The 24,448-nt window shown below is 39.7% G+C and overlaps 1 protein-coding gene across 1 annotated transcript in view; it reads right to left on the reverse strand.

Moving 5' to 3' along the window:
• cacna1eb (calcium channel, voltage-dependent, R type, alpha 1E subunit b) overlaps nt 1-24,448 on the reverse strand; it is a 119,387-nt gene that overhangs the window by 44,792 nt on the left and 50,147 nt on the right. The window contains exons 12-19 of the mRNA XM_073849236.1: nt 18,065-18,177; nt 12,493-12,605; nt 11,622-11,753; nt 8,818-8,887; nt 7,468-7,585; nt 7,239-7,306; nt 7,025-7,092; nt 31-765 (exon numbers count right to left, since the gene is read on the reverse strand). Of these exons, the coding sequence (XP_073705337.1) occupies nt 31-765; nt 7,025-7,092; nt 7,239-7,306; nt 7,468-7,585; nt 8,818-8,887; nt 11,622-11,753; nt 12,493-12,605; nt 18,065-18,177 (1,417 nt within the window). The remainder of the gene's footprint in view (nt 1-30; nt 766-7,024; nt 7,093-7,238; nt 7,307-7,467; nt 7,586-8,817; nt 8,888-11,621; nt 11,754-12,492; nt 12,606-18,064; nt 18,178-24,448) is intronic.

Here is a 24,448-nt window from a genome sequence, read left to right on the forward strand (position 1 = left end):
AAAGAAAATAAGCCATGATCTTGTTCCTACCTTTGGCATTCCTCCTGATTCTCAGTTTGCTTGCCAGACATGATTATTTCTGTTTCAGACGTGTGGATCAAGTTTTTAGACTGCGTTTCCTCCATTTTATCCTCGCCCTCTTCAGCCTGTTTCTCGCTGCACCCAAATTGCTGGTGATTCTCTGCATTTCTGGCCTCTGTTCTGGACTCTCGATGTCTGTGGCGTTTGTGTCGCCCACCCTCCGCTACCCCTGCAGCAGCAGCTGCCCGAAACTTCCTTGCCACACGATGCCTTCTCTCTGTATTTGAATGATGGTTATTAGCGCTCGGCCTCTCCTCCAGTCCTGATCCCGTCAGGGACACTGGCTCAGACTCTGGAGGTTCAGGAAGAGGAATGGTGATAGACATGGGCGGTTCCGGCAGGGGCATCCCCACAGACATGGGTGATTCTGGCAAGTGTAAAGGGCTCGTCTCTGGGGATATGCCGCTCTGTTGATGATCACTCCCTGGAGTGTCCAACTGGTCCTCTGTGGGGCCGCCAAACAGTACCTCACGACTGGCCATCTGGCGACGTTTCCGCAGCTGGTTCGCCCGTTGCTCCCAGACAGACATGTTAATCTTTTTCCGTCTTTCACGGCGGCCAGCAAAAGCATTGACGGGCTGCACTTCTGCTTGCTTCGAAGTGACTTCCTCCTCTGCCTCTGCAGGAGTTGGTCGTCCACGATGGATGGCACGCTTCCTGTACAAGTACGGTCTCCGTCTCCGTCTGCATGGGCATGATACATCTCAGTCACAAGAGGTATATCATTTGCAGCATGCAAATCTCACAATGCACAAGGGTGTGTGATAAAAATCAGGAAATTAGAATAAAAACAATGGCTATCGATTCAGGCTAAATAAAACTGAATTCAAGAGAAAACCAGGGAGAAATTCTTGAATAATAAAAATAAACAGAAAGAAAACAAGAGAAACAGAGTGCACAAAGGATCTACATGTCAGCAGGTCATTCGAGTGTTGATGAGATGGACAGTGCAATGTTAATGGCAGACATGACAGATAAAAAGATACAGAGACAGTTTTACTTACAATTATGGGTATTCTTTTGTTGTCCATGAAACCAAATAAATGATTAATTGAAAATAAGCCATTAGTGTATTTGTAGATAAGACATACCAAACAATCCACATTGGCAGATTGCACACAAGTCAACTCATAAGGCTAGAAAAAGTTGAAGTGGGGTTCCAAAATTCTGGCCCTACAGAGTTTAGCTCAAACCCTACTCAAACTCACTTGAACAAGCTACTCAAGGTCCTAAGTATTAAATTAGAGGCAATTGAGATGAGTCAGGGTTGGAGATAAATTCTGTAGACGGTGGACGTCAAAGGTCAGAATAAAGAAATCCTGATTCAAACAATTATAGAGTTCTTTGGCACTTCAATACCATTAATGCCACATTACACATTTATATGAAATTAACTATTAATTAGATAGAGATCATTTTGGCCAGTGTTTTGAAGGTATACAGTGAAGATCAAAATTAGAGGACAATCTATGAACGCTTATTAGATAATATTCCATCACTAGTTTCTCACACTGCACTGGAGTGATCTTGGTCCACTCTTCTTCCAGTCTCCAGTAGTGGTTTTCTGTATAAGAGGACCAAGTCCTACTGCAGAAAGCATCCCTCACACCAAGACATTTCCTCCCCCACCTTTTACTGACTTCTTTACACACCTGGGCTTCAGTCTTTCCTCAGTTTGACGCCAAACAAAATGTTTCCTTTCAGAGCCAAATATATGAATCTTGCTCTCATCACTAAAGTGAACTTTGGACCAGTTCTCCTCTGTCCACACAACATGCTCCTCAACAAAGGTGAGCTTAGCTTTTTGATTCTCTCTGCTGATGAGAGGTTTGGTCACAGCAGAGTGCGCTTTCAGTCTGAACTGGCAAGCAATTCTAGCTGCAGTGTTGAACCGATTCCCCATTGAGAGTCTCTGCATTATCCTGTCTTCGCATGCATTTGTCTATTTGGGGGACTTGAATGAATTTGTGATTGTCATTTGTCATTGTAAACCTTTAATATTCGAGAAATCACAGACTTGGGCAGACCAACTTCTCTTGCAGTGGTGAAAAGGGTCATCCCTTTTATCTGGACAACCTCCTGTTTCAGGCTTTCAGTCACATTAGAACGGCTTGCCAAATTTGATGAATGCTGCAAGTTAAATAAGGTTTGTCATATAATTAATTAACACCAATAACTTGGTGGAATCTGTAAGTGTTCTCTAATTTTGATCAGAGTTCTTTTTCAAATATCTCATTTAGGATTTTTATACTGTGCTTAAGAGTACAATTAATTTATGAAATATGCTTAAAAAACTGGCCTTCAACTCCTGTAAGGATAACATCAAATAGGACTAAGCAGTGACCTTGAAATTTAGTAAATTATAGGTTGTTCTCTGATTTTGATCTCCACGATATCTCTTAATATTGCAATTGCTGTTGATTATTTTGTTGGTCCATTATCATGTGCCTTTTCTGTCGTGCCATTGTCTCTTACCCATGGCAATGTCAAAGTCATAATACCAATACACTTGGGACTGGACAGCTACTGTACTAGATTGGTAACATTAAGGAAGCAACTTCTACTGTATAATAACTAATCAACTGGATGTGTTTCTTCGTTGCTCAAAACTTTTAATGTTTTTGTCTAGATGTTCTCTGACTTGAGACTTAATCTGACTACTATGTTGAATTAGCCAAGCATCTTTTAACTAATACCTAATATCAACAACTCTACAACAGTGGTAAAAAAACACCTTACTTGAAAATTACAGGCAAGTGTTTAGAAGCAGGGTTGAAACTGAAGTGGACATGAGCAGTATAAAGCAGTCGACCGCAACCTCTATAACCTCGAGGAATCTATTCGGTTTATATGTTTATATGGTTACCCCAAAAAACACACAGTCTGTTTGATTATGAACAGCATAAACTTCCGCTCATATAATATTGCAAGACACCTGGCCACATTGGCATCTTAGTCTTGTGTTGGAACACCAAATTCTTAAAGTACAAAGACCAATTCCAGTTGGTCCAGATGGTCAATTCCATTTGGCACAGGGAGCAATTCAATGCAGTTCTGCAGAGTTTTTGGACAAGACACGGTAGTGTATCAACATTTAAAAGCATCACATATGCCAGAAAAGTGAAGATTTGGACCATAAATAAGTGGTTCAATGTTTTTGTGATCATTTTCACCTTTGCAAGAATTAGGGAGAATTTTAATGCCATTATGGTTTCTACCATCAGTTCACAACTAATGAAGAAACTTGGATGGAGTGATTAAATGTCCCGATCACCAGAGAAAAACATATAATTGATTATAATATGAAAGTTCATTTTTAGGTTTGACAACATTGTGGAGAAAAGCAAACTTTATTAGAACCATGCAACTAGGTAAAAGTATATCAGGTCCTTGCTGTGATTGCATCCAAACAAAGTTTGAACTCTTGTAATTTATCCCTGCCTCCACTCATTTTCCCCATTTCCTAGTCTTTCTAAAAATGTTTTGAATTGGTTTGCAAAATTCCCACCATTTTTTTTACACATTTCCTAACATTATTTCATCTTACAATGATTTATCTGATTTTTGCCCTTTTAATATTGTCTTGGATTTGTTTGCTACTTAGGCCTACTTGTATTTTGTTACAAATCTGGACTGGAAACAAACATGTCTGAGGCACGCAAGGTGCCATACCCTTAAACTATCACAACTGGCAGCTTGAATAACGTTGCTCCCCTGGGTCTATACCTTGCCAAGGTTGTACGATACTGATCTGTTAAGACAAAACTGATTTAACAGACTGATTGAAATCTAACATTTAAAAAAAAAAATCTAAGATGACATTAATCATGTCACATATATCTAGGAAAGTTTTGGACCACAAATCAACCACTGAGAATTGTTACAGTATTAACAACTTAGCTCAAGTTTGATCACTGCAAATCTACTGGTTTAAATCCCAGGATCCAATCATGTTGCAACTGAGCAAGGTACATAAGGTTACTCTAAGTTAGGGGTGTGCAATATATATATATATATATATATATATATATATATATATACATACATACAGTATGTAGAATTGTTGTTTTAACAATGTTCAATTTGACATTATTGAGTATTTTTTTTAACAGTTCAATAGACAAGAATTAAGAGACTTACGTATTAGACACCATATTGCCTGCGTTTGGTTTATTTCACCAAAAATAATAATAATAATTCCAAACACAGCCATTGCACTGTTTTGCGTCTCTGAGCAACATGATGGCGTTTCATTCCTGAATGATTCAATTATTCAAATGATTTGGTTCAATTCACTTGCTGCCACCTACTGGCAGTTTAAATTCCACATTTAAAGTATCTTTTTATTATTTAAATAATTTCAAATATCAGTATCAACGTTGTATGTTCAAAATATCAAAACACTATTTATGCAGGTTAAATGCATTCATGACCTGCATTAAACAGTGTGGAAATACATCTAAATGCCACTTCAGATGCAGCTTCTGTGTTTCCTCTGCATTGTTGATACCGATTTTATTTGGTTGGTAACAGCCCAAATGTAAAAATTTGATTTAAAAGATAATGCACACTTTTAGAATAAAAAATGGCTTTTTAAGGTTAAAATAACCATAAAAGGTACAAATCAAATTAAACTCAATGGAAAAGATCAATTTCTATCAATGTGAACTGACCACCACAAAGAATATAAAGAATATCAAAAAATGTAGGAGTCAGCTGTCCATGGTAGTCCTTTAGATATCAGCACAATAACACACTCGTCTAATTATCATTATCGATAAAATCCCAGAAAATATTGAGTAAGATATTCTTTTTTTTTCTCAGTATTGCACACCTCTACTCTAAGTACATTAGTATACTCTAAGTATTGTTTCCCATTTGATCTTACCTACTGAGAGAAGCTAAAGTTTTTTTTGCAGTGGAGGAATGGTTTCGTACTTCCTATAACTGTACTGGCGGAATTAACCTCTTTTTGGCATGTTTGCAAAAGGGACTAAATTAACTCCTACTTTTATGGTAGGTTCTAATCCAGCACACTGGAAATTAGCAGTGACGTAAATGTACTTTGAATGGTTGTGTAATAAGAATGCTCTAAGTCACTTATTCACTTAAATCAATACCAAATTACTACTATGTATCTGCTATCAGATTTTTCCAAAGTAGCACTTTTCACAGAAAATAAAAAATAAGAAAAATCAATGCCCTTATGGTCCAAGCTGCCACGACCTAAAACAGTGAAGGACCATTAGAGATTCTTAGTCATTACAAATCTTTACTCCAAGGTCATGAGAGATTTAAGTACTATTGCAGCTCCAAAATAAATGGGCAACATCTCACAGCTTCACTACACCAACACTAAAGCACCCAAAACAGCCCTTGCCATTTGTGGTTGTAATTTATGTCACATATTTTGGCACTGGCAATGCACTGGCTGGTTTTACAGAAAGCTGTATTAGCTTTACCCAATGATGAAAAGCAAGGTGAAGGCTGAACCATCTGTCACTAAGAGCTTTGTTTTCACCAACACTAATGTTTTACCTTCAGCCACGTATACAAACAGAATTTTGCTGCCAAATTTTGGCAATTGTAAATGCTGACGATAGACAAATCAGCAGTCTTAGAATCCCTAGTGTGCCATGTTCATTAATTACTATTGCATTGAATTTTAGCCTCCAGATTCTGGCAGTCAGAAATGTTGGGTCACAGTCCTGCAATGTGGCTACACTCTTAAAAATAAAGGTGCTTTAAAAGGTTCTTCACAGCGATGCCATAGAAGAACCATTTTTGATTCCACAAATAACCATTCAGTCAAAGGTTCTTTGACTCTGTTCTCTTTCTTACCTTTTTATAATCTGAAGAACCTTCTTTCGCCACAAAGAACCTTTTGTGAAACAGAAAGGTTCTTCAGATGTTAATGGTTCTTCATGGAACCATTTAGACAAAAAGGGTTCTTCTATGGCATCGTGTAGCACCTTTATTTTAAAGAGTGTACCCGTCTATTGAAAATCCAGTTGGAGGACAAAAACTCCAAAATGCCACAATTAACATGGACTAATGATATAAAATACCCAACACTGTCCAAGTCTTGGGTACAATGCATAATAGCCAAGAAAAAACATCACACATTGTACACCAGATGTATCGAACCCTGCTTAGTATTTAGACTTAAATCTAAAACGACTAAAGTGGATGCACTGATAAAACTCCTAAAAAGAAACTAACCATAAATCTTGCAAAAAGGCAGATGAAAATATAATCAGATGCAAAACCACAGAAAGAATCCAAAGGGCATAAGTATTACACTGGGGTTTTTTATATTTATTTTTATTTATTTATTTTCTGGGTTTGACCTCTGATCTTTACTGACTCCGTGACTTTGTGTTGTGTACTTCTACATCTAAACTCCACTGTCTCCTGCACTAAGCTAAAGCTTGTAATCACTCTAATATCATATTGATTTTCTTCTATAAAATAAACACACTATTCCCCCGTGGTGTAGGCACTTGAGTTTCCTAGCAACTAAAGATTAAAAATTCAATAAATAAAATCATGAAATGCTTACACTCTCAATAACCAAGATTTAAAGACAAAACGAAAATGATCCAGTCATTCCAGTTCACCAATTTAAGTGCTTTTATGTTCTTCCCTATCGAATTTGACCAGAACCAAGACTGATCAAACAACGTGACAGACAAATGGTACATTCATATATGACACTTCTGTTCATGTGTTTGATGGGTCTGAAAAATTACATCGTAGCATAGTGGCATAATGGTTTAAAAGCATGTCTCGAGCACAAGAAGATCTGCAACAGTCAGCTATTGACACCGAATTCTTGCGTTACTTTAAAGGCTTACCAGCTTCTTAATACACATGATATGAAACTGTATCCTCAGGTTGAAAAACAGGTTATGACAAAGCAAAAGAGAAAAAAAAAACTTACTCTGAGAGGCCAAATTCTCGGGATTTATAACGTTGATTAAAAAACTCTTCCTCTTCCTCCTCTTCTTCCTAACACAAAAATACTTTTCAAGATACCTACATAAAAACAAACACTATGGGCACACGATGCACTTAAATCAAGTGCATGAATACTTGCATGCAAAAGTTAATGCACTGGATACATAATTAAAGGTATACTAATCAGATTGTCTTACCTTAGTTAGTTCCTGTGCATTGGCTAGATTATCCACAGCGATAGCCAAGAAAACATTGAGCAATGTGTCTGTTCACAGCATCGTCAAGAAGTGGGGTAGATTTTAAAAGAATGAGCATTACAAGCTTTACTTGCTTGCAGCGAAACAACAAAATTAAATCAATGCAGACTAATATATTAAGGCGTTTTAAATTTAGCACATGAAAAATATTTTGCGCTAAAAAGGATACAGTTCCCAAACAGGGTTAAAACAATAAAGTAGATTGAGGACCACATGCCATAATGCACCCCTCCTTGTGATCGTATCCCATTGTACATCACCTCATTCCAGTCCTCTCCAGTAAGGATCTATGTTAAAGTAATTAATTAAAAAAGCTGTTAAATTAATATAAATAGGAAAGGCTTGCATACATTTTTGTAATCATACTATTATAAAATATTAAATAATCTAATTTCACTGCAAAAAAAAGCTTTTCTTACTTAGATTTTTTGTCTTTTTCCAGCCAAAATATCTAAAAATTCTTAAATAGACGAGTAAAAAAGACGAGTAAAAAAAAGTTAAAATGAAGTGTGCTGTTTTTGCTTAAAACAAGCAAAAATATTCTAAAAGGGTAAGAAAAATTATTTTGTTTTCTGTTTGAAAAAATATATTTTTTTTTACTCCATTGGCAGATTATTTGGCTTGTTTCAAGCTAAAACGCACTTCATTTTGACTTGTTTTTTCTGAAAACAAGAAATTTTTTTTTACTCGTCTACAAAATCCTTCTTGTTTAAGTATTTTTTAGATATTTTGGCTGGAAACAAGACAAAAAAATCTAAGTAAGAAAAGCATTTTTTGCAGTGTTAATTTAGCATGACCACGCACTATACTATGCTGTTTTACACCGGAGTTGTTTTGTCTTTTGTATTGTTTCTATTCTTTAACACACATCCACAAAACAGACATTCTTGCATTAAATCCTGACAAATTTACAACCATTGTGGGTGTAAACCTCAGACGAATTGCAAACGAGTGGTCATCATTTCAAAATAACAGGCAGAATGAGGGGGTGCACTGCAAAAAATTTGTCTTGTTTCCAGCCAAAATATCTAAAAATTCTTAAATCAAGAAGGATTTTCTTGACTAGTAAATTTGTCTTGTTTTCAGAAAAAAAAAGTCAAAAAACAAGCAAAATGATCTGATAATGGAATAAGCAAAAAATATAATTTTGTTTTCTGTTTGAAATATTTTTTTTTGTACTCCTTTGGCAGAAGCAACAACTCACTTAATTTTGACTTGTTTTTTTCTAAAAACAAGACAATAATTTTTACTTGTCTAGAAAATCCTTCTTGATTTAAGAATCTTTAGATATTTTGGCTGCAAACAAGACAAAAAATCTATGTAAAAATAGCGTTTTTTGCAGTGAAGCATGAAAAAAAAAAAGAAAAAAGAAAAGGCTTTATTATATACTATTTATAATGTAAACCTTCTCACTAACACTAAGATATGAGGCGAATATAAGCTTTATGATTCAGGAGTATTTATCATGTTTATGTCCACTGAAGAACAGCACAGAATATAGCGATCTGGCGAGTCTTACCTGAAAGACGGTCATAATGGCAGCCGGAAATGTATCGAAATTAGTAGGAGTGTAATCTTCAAAGATGAACCTGTAGAAAAGGAAAAACTGTTTTAATAGCTTTAGTTAAAATTACATTTGTGTTTTATCCTTGGTGGCATCTAAATTGATCCATTTGACTGCTAATCTAACTTGTGAGCCAATTGAGACAATTTTACTTTACAGCTGTGCAGTTTTACTAGTCAACTATTGAGCGGGTTGGACTGTAGCTTATATAAATCTCTCACAATATGTCATGCAGCATCAGTGTCTTTGCTGTTTCTGGCAGGTTCAATGGTGCACTGATGAGAAGTGTGTGAGTGGAGAGAATGTCCACATAACTGAGATGATGTGGGTGGGAAACAAAAGTGTGCACTTCTCCATTGACAGAAACATGCTGCTTGCGTTGTTGTATAAGATGATGTCTCATATTTCTGCAGTGCATGCAGTGTAGTTGGCTTATGGTGTATTTTGTGAAAGAAATCTAGATTTACTCTATTTTTTCTTTTCTGTAAATGTAAATATAAGACCATTACAGTAGAGGTTGTCAAAGTGTGATCTGCAACCCGTAGAGAGTGGGTCCATGGAATAATGTTAACAGCCCATATGTGACCAAGGACCACAAAACCAGTCTTAAGTCGCTGGGGTATATTTGTAGCAATAGCCAAAAATACATTGTATGGGTCAAAATTATTGAATTTTCTTTTATGCCAAAAATCATGAGTAAATTAGGTAAAGATCATGTTCCATGACGATTTTTTGTAAAATTCCTACTATAAATATATCAAAATGTAATTTTTGATTAGTAATATGCATTAAGTACTTAATTTGGACAAGTTTAAAGGTGATTTTCTCAGTATTTTGATTTATTTGCACACTCAGATTTTCCAGATTTTCAAACAGATGTATCTCGGCCAAATATTACCCTATCCTAACATACCATACATCAATAAAAAGCTTATTTATTGAGCGTTCATATGACGTATACATCTCAGTTTTGTCAAATTTAACCTTATGACTGGTTTTGTGGTCCAGGGTCACATATACAGTTTCGTGTGTTTTAAATGAATAAAACATTCTGACAAGATTGTTACAATGAATTACATTTTAGTGGGTGTCTTCTGTAAATTAGGGGGAAATGTATTATATTTATTATTATTATTATTATTATTATTATTATGCTCAGGAAAATGAAAACAAAAAATAAATCAAAATAATAATATTTATTATTTACAAAATTACAAAAAGACTTGTATTTAAATATACAGTCTAAATGTCTTAATAACACATTGGCAAGTTTGGTTTAATTTGAAGAAATTGTGACAGAAATATAATACTACTGTACAGCAGAATGTACTTTATACAATTATTATTATTATTATTATTATTTTTTTAAATCACGTTTTATCCTATTTTCCAATTCCTTTTGGGCAGAAAAAATAAATAAATAAAATGAAAAAGAATGTTACATTTTTCATTTTATTTATTTATTTAAGAATAATCTCTCTTAATTTGATCACCACTGTTTAGATAATAAATGTGTATTAAAACAAAAAATGGCACACAGTTTCAGAAACAAACAAACAAACATTTAATACAGTCATATTGTTAAAAAAATGCCAACACTATAGCATAGTTTACTTTTACCATCTGGTCGGCGCTACAGAGCCCCAAATATCAGGACAACCAGGCACAAGAACAGTTTTCCCCCCAGGCAATCCACCTTATGAACAGTTAAAATGTTCCTGCCATTGTGCAATAAAAAAAAAGTTCAATAATTTGTTTTTTTTTTTGTTTTGTTTTTTTGCTACCACCTCTAGACTGTACTATTCCATTCTATCATCTATAGCACAACTGTAAATACTTCTGATTTATTTCTCAATTTATTCCACTATTTTTTTGTCTATTTATATTTACATATGTGTATTTTCGCATTCTTATAAAGCTTGAAAGCTGAATAAATATGCTTTCAATTGATGTATGATTTGTTAGGATAGGACAATATTTGGCCAAGATACAACTATTTGAAAATGTGGAATCTGAGGGTGCAAAAAAAAAAAAAAAAATCACCTTTAACTCCAAATGAAGTTCCTACCAATGCATATTACCAATCAGAAATTATGGTTGGATATATTTACAGTAGAACATCTTCATGGAACATGATCTTTACTTAATATCCTGATGATTTTTTGTCATAAAAGAAAAATCTGTAATTTTGACTCACACAATGTATTTTTAGGCTATTGCTACAAATATAAGGCTGGTTTTGTGGTCCAGAGTCACATATCGGCTGTTTATTAGTTAAAATTAAATTGGAAGGAAACCACTTAACCGTTAAATTGCACAAGTTGTTTGATTTTAATTAACTACTACAATTTAACTTAACCATTAGAACTGAAACCAGAAAAATAAAAACAGAAGGTCCAATGGCATCTATAATTATGAGGGGTCTTTGGAAATTTTTCTTCCTTATAACCTAAAAATGTGAGAACCTCTGCATTATAGTATACAGTACTACACAAAACTAAAGTCAAGTGTTTTTCATCATGCATTGAATAAGTTCAGCTGAAGTTATGTAATCGACTAGTTAACACATACGCTCACACAAGAGTAGGTGAGTTAGAGTAGGTAGGTTGGTCTCGAGGCTTCATTTAAACTCTGTAAACTGTATATTTTAATGAACTGATGTAACATTTTGTTTTCACATTTGAGTACAGTATACTTTATTTAGACTGTGAGAATGATGGAGTGAGATCAGTGCTCTCATACCAGATGCAAGTTCTCACCTTCCACCAAACAGCTGCATGCCAAGTAAAGCGAAGACTACGATAAACAGGAAAAGGAGGAAGAGCAAACTGATGATTGACTTCATGGAGCTCATGAGGGACACCACCAGGTTTCGTAAGGATGTCCAGTACCTGATCAAACACACAACATAATCCACGTTTCTTTAAATTGGCATTACTTGTCCATACAGAACAAAACATTTAAAGTGCCTCATAAAACTCTTACAACAGCTTGATTGTTTTAACACAATTACATGTGAAAATACATTTGCCTGAGACCAAATGTCCTGTATAATATGGAAATGTCCCACATTTAAGGGAATAAAATTGTATCAAAATCAATTTGTTCTATATTTCAGCATTTAAAAGACATTTCATGACATTAAATCAATTATGACTGCATTTTTAAACAACCTCTGTTGATGAATCAAATTAAAAAAATATATGAATAAATCTTTTTTTTTCAAACGGACAAACAAACAGACACATTTAAAACTGTTTATTAAATACATTTGAAAATGTAGTTCAAATTTAACTAGATAAAAAAAGCTTGTTGAGACCAGAATGTTTAAAAAAGTTTAAGTTTTAAGTTTGATTGTTTTCCGTCTAAAATAGTTTGAAGTTTAAAGCTTGAATGTTTTGAAGGCAATATAACCTGCCAGAGATAGATAGACAGCATGTTGTGTCACTAGATTTTAACACATGCTTCTCATTGTACCATTTATACTTTTATAATGGTGTTTTAGTCGAGAGAGAATGTTGCAGACACTGTTTTATATACCTGCTGATGTAGTTTAATGTGAACAACATTTGGCTAACATGCAAAAACATTCCTTGAAAGAATACTTACAGTAGGATACTATAAACTTACTTTGTTATCTTAAAGATTCGCAGCAGACGTAAAGCTCTGAGGACACTGATGCCAAAAGACTGCCCAGGCCTGAAGAATCCCCAAACCACTTCAAAAATACTACCAACAATCACCTGCACAACACATTATGCTTTGATTAGTACCAGGAATTGTCAGACATAGAGTTTAACCCTTGTGTGTCATTAGGAACTAATGCAAAAAAACATACTTCTGTATAACAAAGGTTTCCTTTGAAACCCATTAAAACTGCAATATTAAACCGCTGTGCAATTTAATAATAAAATCATGTATTCTTTGTCAACAGGGTTTCTTTATGTTGCAATGCTTTTTTACTATTTTACTCTAATAATAATAGTAATGCTCAAGAAAAAAAATATTGCATTAACATTAATATTGTTTCTAATCATTGACTTAATGATGTTTCATTAACAAAGTTCGGGAGAAGCGCGTCAGATACTTAGCGTAAACAGCACAAGAGGAGCCCACTCAAGTCAATCAGCGCCATAGGTTAAATACAGCTGACTCACCTCCATTCACTTGATGGTTTATCAGTAACTGGTTCGCCCGTCCGCTACTACGTCGCAAAGACAAACTGCCACAAGAGAAGACGATTCCGACTCTCCTCCGGCCGGCTCCAGGACCGTGTCTTCCCCGCATTTCACTTCAATTGAGCCCCAGGCCTCATCTCGCGGCCGCCGCTCGGCCCAGACCGCCTCACAACGCCTCGGCCTGCCCTCGCCTCCATCGGCGAGAACACCAGCCGATTCCCCAGCATCATCCGCTCGGTCAGGCAATCAATTCCGCCCATAGACAAACGGACTATGGCGAGTATGAAACTAGCGCTGGCAAAATCCGATGTCCCGCCTTCACGCAAGTTAAACAAAACAGAATTATTTAACTTGTACAATAATCTGCAACTAACTAAACCTCTAACCCCGAAGTCGACCAAAAGGAAACACAAACCTCCGGCCGCGCCGACGCCAATGTCTTTCTCCCGTGCGAGGCCTCTCACAGGGCTGGGAATCGATTCCAAAGAATCGATTCCGAAGCATTAGGAATCGAGAGTCGATTCCAAAGTTTGGAATCGATCCCATCAAGGGGAATTGACTCCTTATTCAGAGCCGTGTTCAGTTCAACAACTTATATCTATGTATATAGATGCCTGTCAAACGAAAGACTGCATCCCACGAAGGCTGCATATCTCAGCTGCTAGTCATCAAATGTTGCCGAACGTTTTCGGCGATTCATGAAAATAAACTGAATGAAACGATCATTACAGAGCTCGTCTGAAGCACCCATTAATTCGGCTCTTGCTCACTGATAATTATTAAAATTCTGTTAGATCGTTTTAATAAACTAGTCCAAAAAACTATAAGTTATTTTACGATGGGAGTCACCCACGTTGTCCACAAATTTGAGCGCTGCACGACGGATAGACGTGAGAATGCAGAGAGCACCAATCAGTGGTCTCTAGAACGCACCTGATTGACAGCTAATCCACAAGCTCTAACATTAGTGTTGTTGTTAAAGTTGTTTATTTTGTTTCACTGTATCGTTTGCTAATTTTGTGCGACGCATACTGTTAAAGTAAATATCATTCAGCTGAACTGTGGACATTAGACACTTCATGACTTGTTTTAGTATTGCAATAAATGCATGTCCACTGCTGAGCCCTGGGTTATGACTAATTCCATGGGCAATGCAGACAAATTACAATTTAAAATCTGTCAGAGCTACAAAAATATTGTACATTTTCATATTTTTACAATGAAGCTTCATATTATGAGAAAGCTACTTTCTTTGACTTCAATATCCTGCAGTCATTGCAAAATTAGCTTCATCCAATTTAAATGGCAAGAATTGAAAACAACAGTAAGGAAATCGATTCTGAACCAGGAATCGAAATTGATTCCAAAAATTTCGGAATCAAACAACCCTACACAGAACAATGGCCGCAGCCCAGCCCTCCACCGCAGCTCCTCCTCAAGCAATGCCTGGGCCCGCAGCCCAAGCCAGCGTTTGGCCGCTTCGTCTGCCAATCGCAGCCCTGGCCACCAACCTCTTTTCTCGTGGAGTTCGCAGCCCAAGCAAGCGCTTGGCCACCAGTCTCAGCTCCGCCGCCCGCCCCCGGCAGCTCGGGGCTCGCAGCTCAAGCGAGCGCTTGGCCACAATGGCCGCCTCACACAGCCCCGCCTCTAGCTGCAGTCAGCTCGGATCTCGCAGCTCAAGTGAGCACCTGGCCGCACTGGCTGTCACACACAGCCCCGCCTCCAGCTCATGTCAGCTCGGATCTCGCAGCTCAAGCGAGTGCTTGGCCGCACTTGCCGCCTCACACAGCCCCGCCTCCCGCTGCCGTCAGCTCGGATCTCCCAGCTCAAGCGAGTACCTGGCCGCACTGGCTGTCACACACAGCCCCGCCTCCCGTTGCCGTCAGCTCAGGGCTCGCAGCTCAAGCGAGCACCTGGCCGCACTGGCTGTCACACACAGCCCCGCCTCCCTCTGCCGTCAGCTCGGGGCTCGCAGCTCAAGCGAGCGCCTGGTCGCACTGGCTGCCTCACACAGCCCCTCCACCAGCCTCCTACAGCTCACTCCTCCAACCACAGTACTCGCTCTTCACTGCAACACCAATGCCCGTGCCATCAAATGCCACAGCTTCAGAGCCTCCCCAAGTGGCCCACAGCATCCGAGCACAGATACTGGCAGAAATTCAGGATGCTGGCTCCAGAGGCGGAACAATCCCCAACTCCAGTTCCTCATTATTCAGGATTAAGATTCCCCTAAACCACCCACTGAAACCCCTCCTCGACGCGTCCCTCAACACCATCCTCCAAGCATTCTCTCCATGAACCCTCCAGTCATACATAACTGCGTGGAAATGCTTCAAAGCTTTCTACCTCTCATACAACACACCCTTCCCGGATTTTTCCCTACTCTCAATCACCTCATTCATCTCTTTTCTCGACAGGATCAAGGAACTCCAAGCCGGGCCCATCAAGGGCTACCTGAGCGCATTCAATTTTTCCACAAGCTGATGTTCGGGGCACCCTCTCCCGAAATAAATAACTCACAAACCTCTCTACTGATCAGGGGTTTCAACGATCCAGGCCCACCCGGCCCTACCCTAGACTTCCCATAATGCTAGACATCCTCACACACACTCCGCACCAGTTACCAGCCTCTCAGTACTGCCCGGACAGTCGATGCCATGTTCATTTTAGCCTTCTTCGGGTTCCTCAGATGCTTGGAACTCACCATCTCTTCTAAATTTGATCCAAATACCAACCCCACCATTTCAGATTTAACAGTACTCGATAACGGTACAATTTCCTTCCTAATTAAACAAAGCAAGACAGACCAAGCCAAAAAAGGCCACCTCATCTACATCTTCAACCTCCCTTCTCCAATCCAACCCTACCAGTCCATCCTTCAGTTTCTCTGCCTCAGAAATACCCAGGCTAAATCCCCCCGCGAGCCCTTGTTCTTAGACGAAGCCAAAAGACCTGCTAATAGCTTCTGGTTCCAAAAACATCTCAAGTCCGTCCTGCAATCATCAGGCATCCCAGCAGGAAATTTCTCAAGCCACTCTTTTCGCATCGGGCAGCAACATCAGCAGCCCAGAAAGGCCTCTCCAAACAGCAGATCCAAACCCTAGGAAGATGGACATCAGAAGCCTTTCAGAGCTAAATCAGAACTAGCCAGTCACATATCAAAGAAGCCCACAAACCCTCATCGGCCCATAAGCCATCCAAAGTAACCTTCCCACTCCAGGTCTCCCTATCCCCCCCCCCCCGCCTGGTGCAATGCTAGGAGTCTTGATCTCCCATCGTTGCCATGAGAGCCCTCCCAGGCGGGTCTTTTCTCCCTCCCGGCCCTGCGGGCCTAACCCTACACCTTCCCCTGCCTGGTGCAACACTAGGAGTCTTGATCTCCCATTATTGCCATGAGAGCCCTCCCAGGCAGGTTCTTTCACTTTCCCTTCCCGCCCGGCCGGCCAGACTCTATGCCTCCTCCCCCCGCCTGGTGCAACGCTAGGAGTCTTAATCTCCATAGCTGCCATGAGAGCCCTCCCAGGCGGGCTTGTCTTTCCGCCTCCCGCCCAGCAGGCCAAACGCTATGCCTTCCTCTGTCCGATGCAATGCTAAGAGCCGTGACCTCCCATCATTGCCACGAGAGCCCTTTGAGGCAAGTTTTCCATTCCCGCCCGGTGGGCCAAACTCTACGCCTCCTCCCCCCGCCTGGTGCAATGCTAGGAGTCTTGATCTCCTATCATTGCCATGAGAGCCCTCCCAGGCAGGTTCGTTCATTTTTCCCTTCCCACCCAGCGGGCGGGCCAAACATTACACCTTCCCCCTGCCTGGTGCCATGCTAGGAGTCGATCTCCTATCATTGCCATGAGAGCCCTCCCAGGCAGGTTCGTTCATTTTCCCCTTCTCACCCAGCGGGCGGGCCAAACGCTACGCCTTCACCCTGCCTGGTGCAATGCTAGGAGTCTTGATCTCCTATCATTGCCATGAGAGCCCTCCCAGGCAGGTTTTTCTCCCATCCCCCCCACCCAGGGGCTAAACTCTCCCTTCCCCCCGCCTGGTGCAACGCTAGGAGTCTTGATCTCCCATCGTTGCCAAGAGAGCCCTCCCAGGCGGGCTTTTCATTCTGCCTCCCTGCCGGTGAGAGCCCTCCCGGTCGGGCCTACATACTCGCCGCCCACAAGCGAGACTCATCTATCCAACGCCGCGTGCCATAATCTCCCGCCTATCATCTCAGTAGTCCTTCCGACCCCAAACCACGTACTTCAGCATCAACAGCCGGCAGGGCCTACCTGACTGTAGCCTCAAACCAGAGCACTCTGGCCTGCCTACCTGCCAACTTCCCGATCATCAGCCCCCGTCACATTAGTGCCTATTTTGGGGGGTGTCTTTAATCCGGCGGCTGTCCTTCTATTTGCTTTTTGGGGGGTACTCTGGGTTCGGGCCATCCCCGAGCTCGGAGCCCTTCACCGGACAGCACGCCAAACATGCATTTCTATTCTCCGGCTAATTATATGTAAGCGTGAACTCGTGAAATGATGTTTCATTAACAAAGTTCGGGAGAAGCGCGTCAGATACTTAGCGTAAACAGCACAAGAGGAGCCCACTCAAGTCAATCAGCGCCATAGGTTAAATACAGCTGACTCACCTCCATTCACTTGATGGTTTATCAGTAACCCTCCACCACCCCATCTCCTCACTCAGAGTTCTCACTACTCCTATTGGGGGGTACTCTGGGTTCGGGCCATCCCCGAGCTCGGAGCCCTTCACCGGACAGCACGCCAAACATGCATTTCTATTCTCCGGCTAATTATATGTAAGCGTGAACTCGTGAACCTGAGACTATTAAAAAAAATCTTTAACAAACTGGCGTTTAAAGATTTTTTTTGTCGTTATAATCAGGGCTGATCATAAAAATCTATGTCAGTGAAAGTGGGGAAATAATAATACAAATATCAATATATAGTATTTTTACAGCATTTCTGACAGACATTTTTGTCCTCTAAGAACCTTAAACACTTAAACATGAACATAAAAGGTTTGCTTACCCCACAATCAAAGCAGTTAAAGGATGAATGGAAGTAGAGACGGAAACCAAGGCCATACATCTTCAGAAACATCTCAGCAAGAAAAAGTCCTAGAAACACGAACTCTGCGTAGTCTGAAAACCATAAAAATCATTTAAGAATCAAAAAAATTCTAAAGAGGTAAACACATACTCTAGGCTAAGTTTCTTAAGTCCTATCACCATGTCTACTCAGGAAGTGTGCACCAAAAACAAAATGTTCCAGTTAAAATCAATGAAGCTCTTTAACCCCCATTTGCAATGAAGGTTTGGTGGGTTCTTACAAATAGCGTCTTTTTGACTACTTGTAATTGATGAAAATTAAATATGGTGACAACTCAGACAAAGGTCTATGCTTGTCTTCTCAAAAAAAAAAAAAAATGCAAGGACACTTTGACAGCTTAAGTAAGTTTTCATGACAACACACCCTGCCTTGGGCTACAGAGTGCTGGATGTCCTGTTGTGCCATATGGAGTAATTTCAGCAACTCTTAGACCTGCAGGGACCATTAAGTGAACGTCCGTCATTAATACACAGAACGTTTCTGACATGTGGAGCAGGCAGTGGGGCATTTTTCTGTCTGACAGGCCTATTTTTGTGTCGTCGCTTTATTAACAGCAGCAGTTTCACTGGAGAACATAATGTTGCCCTGAAGTGGTTCAGTTAGTTGCAGCATGTCTTCTAACACAAATGTGCTTTTCAAAGCTGCAGCTGTGGATATCATCAGAAGCAACATGCAAAAACCTGGAGAAGGTGCTTCAGTAAGTTCATGATAAGATTGTATGCAGACTTGAGCACCATAGATCAGGGTTCACCAATGGAGGGCCATCAGGTAGCAGAGTTAAAGGGATAGCTCACCCAAAAAAAAATTACCCCATGACATCTTTCAGATGAATACAGTTGGAGTTATATTTAAAAATCTCCTGGCTCTTTCAAGCTTTGAAATGGCAGCGAACAGCTGTTGAGATTTAATAGTCCAATAAAGTGAAAAGTGTTCCACTCCGGGGGTTAATCAAGGCATTCTGAAGTGAATCAATGCATTTGTGTAAGAAATCTCTCGAGAACCAAGTTTTGTTTTCTTCAAAGTTCATTTTTCTTTACGAATCTTTGTTTTGTACTTCTATTTCGTGACCGGTGTTTTGCCGTCTCCTCTGTACTTCCATGTTTGCCAGAAAAAGAAAATTGATTGCACTTGAGTAGCGAACATCGAATAAAAATGATCTCTATTCAAAAGTCTGTGCGGAATGTAAAAGTAATGCATCTTTTGAATCTGTAAAGACTCTACGTTTAATGGTGTGCACTCACAATAACAACGAAACATTGCACTTTTGTAAAATAATTAAAGCAAACATGATGCTCGCTCTGATGTCTCAGTCGAAGTTTGAACCTCCATGAAATGTCTACTTTTAAATGAAATTTCAAAAAGAAAACAAATATTCTCAGATGTAATCCAAACATGCATAAAAGCACATCCACTACTGCGGAGATGACGAGTCATTGTCGCCGACTTCATCTCTTAAGCTGAAAACAAAGAAAGCACTAGTTTATCAATACATTATTAAAACGTTAATGTAGTCTCCTTGCTGTTTTTCTCTGACACATTCATAATTATTGTATCTGCCGGTGCGCTGTGACAAGCTTTTTTGTGCGCTTAAGTGCTTATTAGGCTATGTAGGCAATTAAAGGCTCATTATGATTTATATAGTTTATTATTAATATAGTTTATTAATAAACGTAGACTAATGCTTACCCTGCTGAAAAAACAACTAAAACCAGCCTAGGCTGGTTGGCTGGTCTTAGCTAGTTTAAGCTGAAAGTAGCTGGTTTTAGCTGGTCTCCCAGCCTGGCCAGGCTGGTTTTAGCTGGTTGTTTTCCTGACCAGGCTGGGAAAGTGGCCTAGGCTGGTTTTAGCAGGGTTTTTTTCCGCCAGGGTAAAATGAAGGACTACTAATCAACCAGAAATGTCCTGCAGAGTTTACTGTAGTTCCAACCCTAATTACACACACCTGAACCAAATAATCAAGGACTAATGACACTTACTAGCAACTTGTAGACCTGTGCTGATGATCTGAATCAGGTGTGTTTGATTAAGGTGACATGGAAAATATGCAGTGTTGGGGGGCCTCCAGGAACATGATTGGAAACCACTGTTCTAGACCAATGTGTTGGAGCTGGGTCGAGATAAAATCTGCAGGACGTTGGTCCTACAGGAGCATTTACATTTACATTTATTCATTTAGCAGACGCTTTTATCCAAAGCGACTTACAATTGGGAATACAACAAGTGATTCATCCTAAGGAGGCAGATCGACATAGGAAGTGCTCAAAAATACCATAGGAGCAGGATTGGACATACTTGTCCTAAGGGCATATGCTATCACTTTTGCTAAACACTGTGTATTCATTTTTTCTAAGTAACAGATGGTGTTCCAGTTACGTATGCCATGGGCTGTTTGTCTTGCATTAGCCAAACCCTGAGGATGTCTGAAGATGAACTCTCCACAAAGCCCAATTTCAAGCAATGATTATGATTTGTAATTGAATGGTACTGGTCAATGCAGGGTTGTTGAAACCTGTTCCTGAAAGGCTGCTGTCTGACAGAGTTTAGCTCCAACTCTAAATAAACACACCTGAACAAGTAATCAAAGACTAATCAGACTCACTAGAAACTTCTAGACAAGTGTGTTGGTGCTGGCTCGAGCTAAAATCTGCTCCAGGAACAGGACTGGACATCCCTGCACTAGTGCTAAACAGTGCTTATTTCTTTCTGTGTAACAGATGGTGCTCTAGCTGCATATGGCTGCATATGCCAAGGGCTGTTTTCCTTACATTAGACAAACCCAGAGGCCGTCTACTGATGATCTTTTGAACTCTTCAGAAAGCCTAATTTCAAACAATGACTATGATTAGTCAATTGAATGATACTGTATGATCCTATTGAGATCTTCAGACTCACTACAAACTTCCAGGCAAGTCGTTTGAGATGGTTAGAGTTAAACTCTACAGGATATTGACCCTCCAGCAGCAGGATTTGACAATTTGGTCTAATGCAGGGATCCTCAAATCTGGCCCACACCTGAGCATGCTAATCAATGTCTTCAGGTTCACTTGGAAAGTCACAGGTAAGTGAGTTTGTAGCTAAACTCTGCAGCATATTGATTTGAGGAACCCTGGTGTAATGTATCTGGTAAAATACAACCCTAAAAACCCCCAGGAGTAGGAAAGTTAGGTCCCAGATAGCCCCTAAAAAAACCCTCACCCGCCTATAGCCTTAGTAATCCTGAAGACATTGATGAGCTTGTTTGGGTGTGTTTTATCAGGGTTGGAGCTAAACTCTGCAGCATATTGATTTGAGGAACCCTTGTCTAATGCAGGGGTGGTGAACTCCAGTCCTGGAGAGCCACAGCCCTGCAGAGTTCAGCTCCAACCCTAATTTAAACTCACCTGGCTGTACCTTTCTAGTAACCCTTCAGACCTTGATTAGCTTGTTCAGGTGTGTTTGATTATGTTTGAAGCTAAATTTGCAGGGCCGCAACTCATGCCACCCCTGGTCTAATGTATCTGGTAAAATGCAACCCTAAAGACCCACAGGACTGGGGGTAAGCAAGTTAGGTACCAAAGAGCCCCTAAAAAAACCTCACCTGCTTATAACCTTCGTAATCCTGAAGACATTGATTAGCTTGTTCAGGTGTGTTTGATTAGAGCTAAACACTGTGGGACAGCGGCTCTCTAGGACTAAATGTGCCTATTATTGTCCAAGACCGTGACATAAACAGTCGGGAAGATTTCAGACACATTGGCTTTGGTTTTCTCCAGGTATTTCAGTTTCCTTCACAGTTCAAAGATATGTGGGCCTGGTTAATTGGAGATGTTAGAATTGCCTGTAGGTGTGAGTGAGAGTGCGAATGTGTGAGCGTGTATTAGTTCTAGGGTGTTTTCCATGTTGAGGCTTCAGGACTCCCCTGTGACCCAACAAAAGAACAAAGTATAATATATAGAGCCATAACAATGTTTTGGAGAGGGCAAGTGTCTTTCAGGCAGGATGGGGCAGAGGGTGTGTGTATAGGGTTGCGTAGTAGAGAGATTATCTGGTTAGTTGGCTTGAAAGACGTGAAAATCAGTTCCTTAGATTTGTTGTCTCCTCCTGATGGTTGTAGAGGAAACAGACCAGGGGTGGATATGGCCCTTCAAAATGTCTTAGACTTTGGAAAGGCTAAATCTGCTGATGTGTTGTGCAGTCTATGACTATGGTTCACAGAGGAACAGATTTTCGAACAGTAGAAAAGAACAGTGTGTTAGGATGAGTGTGCTCAAGTCAAGTCTTTTGACAAAGTGCAGTCAATGTTGTTCCTTTTTTTTTAAATCAAAACTGGGGTGTTCTGGGTAAAGTCCTTGGGTAACAGGGTTATAAACACAAAAATGGAAATTCTTAAATGTACAGTATGTGACTCTATTTCTTCAGATGAACACAAACTGGGATGTTCAGAAAAAGAATCCATCTCTGTGAGTCCATATACTGCAAGTGGACTCGCAAAGCACTTCAAAAATCTCAATTAAACATGATGATAACATATACATCCTTAGTTGATGAATCACCTTTATTTTATTTATATAGCTTGAATCAGTTTACATCAAGCATCATCTCAATCCATGAATGACTGTTGGCTGGAAGCTATGGTTTATAGTTAAAAAGACTTTTTTTCGCTTTAGAAGATACTGACTTGTCAGATGGGGTCATTGATTACTGTCTTGTTCACTTTGTGTGGAATTAAAAATGCCAAGTTTGGAGTTGAGTATTGAGGAGAATTGATCTTCATTTCTGGGCGGAGTATCCATTCTTCCCATTTACACCTCGATAACAACTTGAACAAACAATCATCTCTTTGGTCTCAGTAGAATTTAGAGCCAGACTGTTGTCCTTGCACCACAGCTGAAGGTCTCCCAACTCCTGTCTGCAAGCTGTCTTGAAGTTGTTCGAATGATTTTTGTTGACTGAGATGACATTATCCAAGAGGTCCTTGACTCTCTGTCTATACGTACCATTAATTTTTTTTTTTTTTTTTAGCTGAAAACAGCAAAATGTGCCTCAGGAATTCACCAAGAAACCTTGGCATTTATCCATAGTATGGCAACAACATCTACACATTTTGATGAATGCCATGACTGATTTTGGGGCTGATACACATGAATCTGCAGTGCAGAAGAGAGATTGAAGTAGGGGTGGAGAAATGCTCTGAATGTAATCAAAGGTTCATCAAGTAGGGGTACAGACATGCTGATGGAATTTGGGAAAACTTTCTCCAAATTGCCTCCTGGTGTCTGGTAAGTAGCAGACTTTAAGTTTACTGCACTAATACTTGGTGGCAATACTCACATAGCCCTTTTCCACCAGCATCAACCGAGTGCTAGATCAGAGACAATTGTCGGTTCAGAGTAGGCTCAACTGGTAAGTTTTCCAAGAACTGGTTTGCATTTCCATAGGCTAAAGAGGCACCACAGAGGTAGGTCTTTTGTCACTGAATACATCTTATCTTTTCCAGCAATGCTAAAGTGGCAGCGCCAAACAAAAACACACCAGGCTTGCTTGCTGTTTGTGTTTAGCTGTGATTTAAAAAATGGCGGTGACGAGTTTCTGTTCACCCAGCCCCTGATGCAAGCAGATGTAAGTAGTTCTTACTTCTAGTCTTGCAAAGATTTGGTGCTACTTACAAACCACTTTTTCTGGTTCTGAGCTGGTGCTTTGGCTGTCAAAAGACAAAGAACCAATTTGAAACTAGGCTCTGGCTTCGAACCAGCACTCAAACTGCCTTGGTTGAAAAGGGGCAACAGTTTTCTTGTTTTTTGCACATACCATCTTTTTATTACACTTTATTATTTCATTCCCTCTATTTATCGTCATCCTTCAAAAACACAGGCACATCTTTCTCAGTTTTTGTCCTCAGTTATTCCTTCTCCTTAAGAGCAGAGAACAAAGCCTGTACTGTCCTCTGCAGGTCAGGAGGAGTATCAAAGCAATCATAGTACATATGCAACAAAGTGTACCAACAGGCTAATGGTCAATAAAGTATAATTTCAAAAGCTAGAATACACAGTGTGAGCCCTAACAGGATCCCAACAGCCAGGTCCTTGGAGATTTCCCAACACTGCACACTGTCTATTATTTAACACAAATATTTCATTAGCACTAATGAGTTCATCAGTAAAATTAATTGTGTTTGTATAGCTCAGGAGTGGCCACTGTGTTCATGCATGCTTAAAGGGATAGTTCACCCAATAATTAAAATTTGATGTTTATCTGCTTACCCCCAGGGCATCCAATATGTAGGTTTCTTCAATAGAACACAAACAAAGATTTAACTCAAACCGT

The sequence above is a fragment of the Garra rufa genome, chromosome 10 (genome assembly GCF_049309525.1).
Source record: "Garra rufa chromosome 10, GarRuf1.0, whole genome shotgun sequence".
NCBI classification, from domain to species: domain Eukaryota; kingdom Metazoa; phylum Chordata; class Actinopteri; order Cypriniformes; family Cyprinidae; genus Garra; species Garra rufa.